This window comes from Castanea sativa, chromosome 6 (genome assembly GCF_040712315.1).
Source record: "Castanea sativa cultivar Marrone di Chiusa Pesio chromosome 6, ASM4071231v1".
Taxonomy (NCBI): domain Eukaryota; kingdom Viridiplantae; phylum Streptophyta; class Magnoliopsida; order Fagales; family Fagaceae; genus Castanea; species Castanea sativa.
In genome coordinates, this window is record NC_134018.1 from 9,773,436 (window position 1) to 9,781,899 (window position 8,464).

General features: G+C 34.1%; 1 protein-coding gene across 2 annotated transcripts; it reads right to left on the reverse strand.

Moving 5' to 3' along the window:
- Window positions 1–5,369: 5,369 nt before the first annotated feature.
- Window positions 5,370–8,081, reverse strand: LOC142641540 (autophagy-related protein 8C-like). Of its 2 annotated transcripts, XM_075815980.1 has the most exons (6): window positions 7,679–8,081; window positions 7,376–7,433; window positions 6,365–6,420; window positions 6,207–6,259; window positions 5,876–5,994; window positions 5,370–5,776 (listed from the first exon to the last, which is right to left on the reverse strand). In XM_075815980.1, the coding sequence occupies exons 2-6, from the start codon at window positions 7,395–7,397 to the stop codon at window positions 5,682–5,684; spliced, it is 345 nt and encodes a 114-aa protein (XP_075672095.1). In that variant the 5' UTR covers window positions 7,398–7,433; window positions 7,679–8,081; the 3' UTR covers window positions 5,370–5,681. The 2 variants fall into 2 exon arrangements, with proteins under 2 accessions (XP_075672095.1, XP_075672094.1); XM_075815979.1 differs by lacking the exon at window positions 7,376–7,433.
- Window positions 8,082–8,464: the final 383 nt, after the last annotated feature.

An 8,464-nucleotide genomic window follows, 5' to 3' on the forward strand; every position in this document is an offset into this window, starting at 1 on the left:
ACCACAAGCGAATTGCATTGGAGAGTGTATATGGTAAGCAATTGGTCTAATATGAACTAATGATGCAATATGTAATATAACATGCCTCCAAGCAAAAACAGGCAATTTTGTTTTCATAAGCAAAGAACGAACAATCAATTGAAGTCTTTTGATCAGTGCTTTAGCTAGACCATTTTGAGTGTGTGTGTGTGTGTGTGTGTGTGTGTGTGTGTGTGTGTGTGTGTGCAACAGGGTATTCTACATCAATCCCAATTGACATACATTAGTCATTAAATGCTTGATATGTAAATTCACCTGCATTATTGAAGTGGATTTTCTTACTTGGTTAATTAGGAAATTGTGCCCTCAACCTTATGATTTGAGTAAGGACTCTAACAAATGCTAAATTTCTAGTAGAAAATAGGCAAACCTATGATCATCTTGTTGATGCATCTATTAGGATCATAAAATATCTGAATGGCCCTAAAGATGGGTGAATAGGTCCACAAATATCACCTTGAATTCTTTCTAAGAAAGATGGAGATTAAAGAACAATTTTCATTGGCGATGGTTTAACAATTAATTTTCCTTGAGAACAAGCATAGCAAGAATAATCACTTGATGAAATAATTTTTTTGGTTCATTAAGGAGTATCCTTGAGAGTTTTCAATGATTCTGCGTATCATTATTGACCCTAGATGTCCAAGACGATTATGTCAATGCATAAAGATCTTTGGGTCAGGGCACTTTTGGTGTGTTTAGTTAAGATAGGTTAACCCCAATTAATTAATTCAATTACCAAAATTGATTAATTAGGTTCAATTTGCATGCAAATCATGAAGGCACCAAAAAATCACCAAAAATACTAAGTGCAGCGGACAATGTATTAGACACGGTGATTTGTTGACAAATGGGAAAAATCTCGCAAGACAAAAACCTCACCGGGTGATTTTAAGGTCATCATTCTTAAGAATCCACTAATCAACAATCAAGCGATTACAATTATAAGGAATCTTACCAACTACCCTGGCCTATCCCGAAATACCAACCTACAATTGACCTTGAGAGTTTTCAATGATTGTGCGTATCATTATTGACCATGGATGTCCAAGACGATTATGTCAAAGCATAAAGATCTTTGGGTCAGGGCACTTCTGGTGTGTTCGGTTAAGATAACTTGACCACAGTTAATTAATTAAATTACCAAAATTGATTAATTAGGTTCAATTTACATGCAAATCATGAAGGCACCAAAAAATCACCAAAAATACTAAGTGCAACGGAAAATGTATTAGACACGGTGATTTGTTGACAAATGGGAAAAACCTCGGAAGACAAAAACCTTACCGGGTGATTATAAGGTCATCATTCTCAAGAATCCACTAATCAAAAATCAAGCGATTACAGGTATAAGGAATCTTACCAACTACCCTGGCCTATCCCGAAATACCAACCTACAATTGAACCTTTGCTCCAATACCAAATTAGACTTGATCTTATAGTAGCCTTCTTTCATTTGATTCACAGACCTCCAATTTGTGACTAACCCTTTGCATAGATCTCCAGTACATGATTGACTCCAGTAACTTGAACAGATATTGTTGGCTGCAAAGTTCTTCACTTCATCAACAATGAAGATTTGGAAACACTTGGCTACAAAACCCTATGGCGTACAAATGCAGTAATTTCACACAGAGAAAATAAGTCTCTTGGTCTTTGTATCCATGTGTGACGGCTTTTAAAATAAGCCTTATATATGTTTAGGGTTGTGAGAAAAGAAATCTCAAACAAATATACAAGATAGGGCCAAATTTCAGATTTGGAAATTCTGAAATCATAATTCTCAATAGATTGAGTTTCTATCGAGCTATCTATTGAGTTTCACATTAAGTCTCGATGATAGACTTTATTGAGTTATCTGTCGAGACTTAATGAAAAACTTGTTTTCACTTGTTTCTTGAATCAATCTTCATGTCTTTAATACTTGACTTGAATAACATGTTTTTTTAAGTTCTAAACCATCTTAGATTTACCCAATTACAAGTAAAGTACATTTTGTCAAACGATTAGCCAATTACAAAAATATGACCTTATCATGGTGTATTGCAACATTTGCTTCAATTGTTTTCATGGTGGTACAATATAACCAAGAAGAGAAAATAGACAGTTTCTCTAATATGAGCTTTTGGCTTGAGACCATTGAAGAAATATAAAGATATTCTTGACCACCTTTATTGTTGGTTTCAATATGATAGCCATTACCACGTATATCCTTAAAGCTTAGTAAATTTTTTCTAGATTTAGAAGAGCAAAGAATATTAGATATCAAATTTTGTGTCACTTGGTAACATGATATTTGCTCTTCTAGAGCCCTCAATCAAGTTTGATGAGCCGGATATGGTATTGACTTTAGCTTTGATCAATGTTAAATTTTGAAAGTATTTCTTATTTTTAAGGATTGTATGTGTTGTTGCATTGTTTGCTAGACAAACATCTTCCCCAATCGTTTTGGAATTAAATCCATTAGTAAGATTTATGCCTCTTCAAAATATGCAAAATGTATTCATTGAGTTTTAATACTTTGAAATGAAATAAGCACATAATGATGGAAGTTTAAATCAATTATAGATAATAATCAGAATACAAAGCAAAATAATGGTGTTGTATGGCTAACATGTATAGATACACAAAGATCAAAGGAAGAACACAAGAAAAATAAGAAAAACATATTGTTGATACCAAGTATACATCTCTGCCTTTTCTTCTGGTCTTTGGTGTGTTAGATAATGGATGCTTGCATATGTATATATAGAGGTAAAGGGGGAGAGGCTCTAGCAGCTGAGAGCTTACCACTTGTGAGACAAAATCCCTTAAATCTAACGCAAAGAATCCATTAGGATATTGCTTTCAGATTTTTGCCCCCCATTAGTGTATTGGATGTATGGCTAATAAGCCCCTCACGTGAATTATGAATAGGTTTTTGGATGTGTCCAAGTGATTCATGTGATTTCCTGAATCATAGGGTCTTTATAGACTAATTATTCAATAAGACTATATATGAGGAAAATTGAAATTCATTAATTTAAACACACGTAATTTACATAGCATAATATGATGATGCAATGAAAGGAAATATTTAGCATGGACATAATTTACATAGCATAACATAATACAATGAGAGGAAATACTTTATTGGCATTAACATTAAGGTTACCAATCATATCCTCAACCTCTCTATCTATATCCTAAAGGAAGCCAAAAGCTTCAAGATGAGTCATATTTACTTCATTTGAGTTATCAAGGTAATTCATTGGATCTTTTGGATTATCAGGTTCGGCAAGATTCACTTCAACTCATTTTACCTTTTCTTTCAAGGAGGCTTGGTACAAGTCCACCAAATGTTTAGGAGTACGACATGTGTGTGACCAATGTCCTTTCATTTCACACCTAAAACATATATTTTCATGGCCTTTTGAAGGTTTATTTTGCAAGCCTTTGCCACTTTCTTGTTTTGACCACTTTTTGTTATAAGGTGTGTTATGCCCCTTTGGAAGATAATGAATATATCTCCCCCTGTTTTTCTTACCACGTCCACATCCACATCCACGTCCACACCCTCTACTTTTATTTCCTCCATTTCTTTCAAATGAAACTCCATTCACTTTAGGGAATGGTGTGGAGCTAGTTGGACGATATTGGTGTTTTTTCAATAGAAGCTTATTATTTTGTTCAGCCACTAGAAGACATGATATAAGTTTAGAATAGTTCTAGAACTTGCGCTCTCGATAATGCTGTTGCAAGAGCATATTCGAGGCATGAAATGTGGTAAAAATTTTCTTTAACATATCTCTTTCAGTGACTTTTTCACCACATAATTTCAATTAAAAGGTGATTTTAAATAGTGCTGAGTTATATTCACTTACACTTTTGAAATCTTGCAGCCTAAGGTGGATCCACTCATAATGAGCTTTTGGGAGGATCACACTCTTATAGCGTTTGTACTTCTCCTTTAATTTATTCCATAGGACTAAGGGATCCTTTTATATGAGGTACTTAGTTTTCAGTTCCTCACGAAGATGATGACAAATAAATATCATTACCTTTGACTTATTCTGTGAGGAAGCTCTGTTTCCATCTTTAATGGTCTCTATGAGGGCCCTTGCTTCCAAGTGGATCTCTTCGTCCAGGACTCATGATAGATAATTCTTGCCCGATATGTCAAGAGCATTGAATTCAAGTTTTGCCAAGTTTGACATGATCTATTGGTATGACAGGAATGTAACAATATTAATAATTGCAATAGATAAATATTTATAACATGTAAAATTTAATTAACCCGTACAATATTTGCTCTACATAATTTATATGTAAACTTATTCTATATAGATTATGTAACACATGTGAATTAAGTTAAATTGTAACTTTAAAAAAAAAAAAAAGTTAAATTGTCAAAGAAATAACCTTTAGATTCAAGAGGCAAAATGATGGCAACTTCTTTTCTGAGTTTGGCTAGAACGCTGTGCTGATAACGTGTTATAAAATAAAAGAGTAGTAGTAGTTGCAGGAAATATAACTAAAGGGGAATACGGCTTTTTCTATCAAGTGGTCATCCACTTTACTTTCATATTGCAGGAATTACAATGAGTAACTTTTCTATTGAAAGTTATATCTCTGTCAAAGTACTACCTACAACCTTTCCAATAACACACACAAACATATAGGGCCTTCAAAGTCTGTGGAAGTCCAAAGAAGATATGAATAGCATTATTCAATTGGCTATTGAAGCAGTGCGGTGATGATATGACCACCAAGACAAAAGCTGAGTTTTAATAGTATACTGCTATACGTAAGTTTTAATTCCAGGATACTTGCTGCCAGTAGATAAAGCTATAGCAATCAAATAGTGTAGAGTGACCCTACATGTAGGAGCTATTTCACAACAATATATGATAATTTGATAGTTGGAAGATTAAGGGTTTGAACTTTTGGAAGTCTATGTCGAAAAAACCAAAAAGTGCGTTAAGTGCCTATTGAATCGTGGATTGGCACATGGCTTCTTAAGTAGTCAAAGACATCTTCTAAGAAACTCAAGAGAAAAAGGCAGTTTTTTCATCCTCTCTCCACAACAGGCTCTTGGTCCATGTGTTGAGCGAGGCCAGTTTGGACTAAATGGAAAAATCAATCATTTGAGGCATGACATGTTGGTTCTAATGATGGCATTAGTGAAGCTTAAAGAGCAGTACTAGAGCATGCCTTCACCAAACGAAACAAAGGAATTGGAGAAAAATTCTGTTCATATGATGAGATTCCTTTAACAATTAAAAAGTAACAAGAAATTGTGGCTAAATTGTGTTAAAAATCGAAATGGATTAAAATAATGGCTAGACAAGTTTGGAAACACCAGTGCAGGCACACAGTCAGTCAATTCACAATCCAAGAGTACTATATAATAAACACTTAATAAGAAATACCTCTCGAAGCATCCCTAGGAATAGGATAAACATAAAATATTTACTGCATAGCATCAGGTTCAACGAGAGTATTTTTCTGTTTGGGGGGGGGGGGGTGGAGATAAAAGAGCAATCCTCAATGCTGGGATTGCATCAATAAGAGCTGACAGCAAAGAATATACATAGACTCTCGTTCTTCTTCTTCATCTTCTTCTTAAATTATAATGTACATATAATTAAGCTTCACAGCACTCAGAATGATCCGAAAGTGTTCTCGCCACTATAAGTCATGTAAAGGAAACCATCCTCATCTTTGTTTTCCTCATAAATTGCAGACATCATGGCAGCTACAATGAAAGAAAACATAAATACATGTAATAAGTAAATACAGAAGCTAAGAATACAAGAATATACATAGTGTATGGCATTATAAAGAGAATTCTCACCAGTTGGTGGCAAGATGTTCTTGACAAAGATAAATATGGCCTTCTCAGCACTGAGCTTTATCCTCTTCCGGACCACGTATACAAACTGCCCAACAGTCAGATCAGCAGGAACCAGATACCTGCATTCATCAGACAGGCTCAAATGCCTATAGCATTTTATGATAAACATGTCAAATAGCACATTACAGTCACACAGGAATCGAAGCCATATCCTAGTATTAAGACATCCGGCATTATATAACATACCCACATACAATAAGTCAGTAAGTCAAAACACCCACCTTAAAAATAAACAATGGACATATAAAATTAAAATACAAATTGGACTAACTTCTTCTTGTCGATGTCAGGTATGTCACTTCTTTCAGCCTTCTCCACAATAACCTACATAGCACAATAAAATCTATGAAAAGAAGAATTATAGATGACCATTATGTGTAACATCCTATATGTAGACATGCTCTTGAAAATGAGATATGAACTTCATACCGGTATTCTATCAGGATACTTCTCCCTGATTCGAGCAGCTTCTGCCTGCCTCCTTTCTGGCATGTACACAAAAATGTTACATATTTATAACAAAGAAGAACACGAGTAAGGAAAATTTTACCTATTTCTAAACCAATCTACAGGAAGACACCAGAAAAAGATAGCCACATGGTCTTTAATAAAGGCATGCTAGTGTAACTCAGAGAGAGAGAGAGAGAGAGAGAGGGGGGGGGGGGGGGGTAATGAATGACAACTTGAAAAATAGGTATTAGTTATTTCCATGTGGCAATTCCAGTGATGGTTTCTACTATTAGTTTCTTACAGTCTCTTGCAAAGACAACAATTCTAACTTTTCATCTTTTTGGCAAGTACAAATAATCCCGAAAAGTTTCCTTACATCAATCCACTTTCAATTTTTTATTCATTGCAAACAATATTTTAAGTACATACTGCCAATGAGCTCTAGCTCAAATGGCACCGTGGAGAGTGAAGTTCAAGAGCCACAGAGTATGTGTGTAACTTACCAATCAAAAAATAAGAAAAGAGTTTTAAGTATGTTCTTTCATTTTTCATTTAGTTTCACCTGGTTTTCACTGTTCAACACAAGCACAGTCAAGGTTGAAAGGATCATTTGATCATTTTTCAACATATCTAGATATCAGGTTTGTCAATCTCTAATACTAAAACAATAAATATTTGAACAAGACATACCAATACAAGATCAAAAAGGTGAAAAGACCCTAACAAAATCGACAATCATATCTTACCTATGCAACTAAATCTTCAAAGAACACATGAAAAAAGCAATCACGGAGCTAATACTAGATCGAGGTCCAAAACATGGCTCTTCCCATAAAACTAGATGCACATATGGTTCTTACTAGTATAAGCATGCTCCCAAAGTACCATAAATGAAAACCACAATCCAGACCATCAAAACCCAAATCACAACATCACTAGATCTACACAAGAAAAGGGAAAAGGAAACAAATTTCCAACATATGTACTTGCCAGCATGCTTCACAAGTTCCATAGATCAACGATCAAAATGATAAAACAGACACTTCTACTACAAGAAAAGGGAAAAATTAACACATTTAGAATACATTCCAAGACAATGAAAAATTAGGAATTTATATAAAAGCATTTCATTTAGTCAATATATCCACCAAATAAGCAATGAAACATAATTATTTCACAAACCCAGATCACAAAACTCTCAGTTCCACCAAATCCACCCCAATTGCATAACCCCAAACAAAGAAAAAGCAAAAGCAAAATACAGAGAGAGAGAGAGAGAGAGAGAGAGAGAACCGAGGGGATGTTCAAGCTTGAAGGAGCTTTTGGCCATGGATTAACGGATTTGACGTCTCTGTCTCTCTTTGTGAGAAAGAAGAAAAAGAAAGTTCTTTTTTTTTTTTTTTTTTTGTGTATAAAAATAAAATGGGAATGCTTGGAAGAGAAAGGAAGTATGAAAATGAATTACCACACACACACACAAAAAAAAAAAAAAAGGGTCAGAGAAAATAAGGAAGGGAAAGATCTGAGAGGAAGTTGTGGTGGTGAAGTGAGAAAAGATTTGTTGTGATTTTAAGATGAAATTGGAAATAGTTTTCACGGGAAACGTCCTGGCTTGGGAAACTGAATAACGAATAAAGTGCTTCTTAAGAATTCTTTGCCTTTTTTTCTCCTTGTTACTTGTTTGTAGTTTGTGCCGTAATGCCATTCATTAATCATTCATATACGACTGAAGATACGCTGTCGTTTCATGGGAAAAATGAAAATAGGACATGGATAAACAAGATTCTTGTCAATCATTCATTGTACTGTATTAGAGTAATATTTAGTGTTTTGGATCCATGCAAATATCATATTATGTTAATTTTTTTTTTTTTTTTTTTAGAATACTAGAGAGAGAGGAGAGAATGTATTTTTAAAGAAACTTAAAGTGATATATATCTAAAATGACCTAACTCTTAAATACATATTACAGACTTTAAATATCTTTAACTCACTAGCATTATAGTCCTTATTATAGAGCAATCTGATAACTTTTCTATATATATATATATTCGATAATATTAATGCTACATGTATTCT

What these genes read in the sequence shown, in the direction of transcription:
- LOC142641540 (XM_075815979.1), bottom strand. Translation starts at nt 7,715, where the DNA reads ATGGCCAAAAGCTCCTTCAAGCTTGAACATCCCCTCG. An exon ending in AGTATCCTGATAGAATACCG is followed by an intron (nt 6,260 to 6,364) that starts GTATGAAGTTCA and finishes TGTGCTATGTAG; the next exon opens with GTTATTGTGGAGAAGGCTGA. An exon ending in GAACATCTTGCCACCAACTG is followed by an intron (nt 5,777 to 5,875) that starts GTGAGAATTCTC and finishes CTTTCATTGTAG; the next exon opens with CTGCCATGATGTCTGCAATT.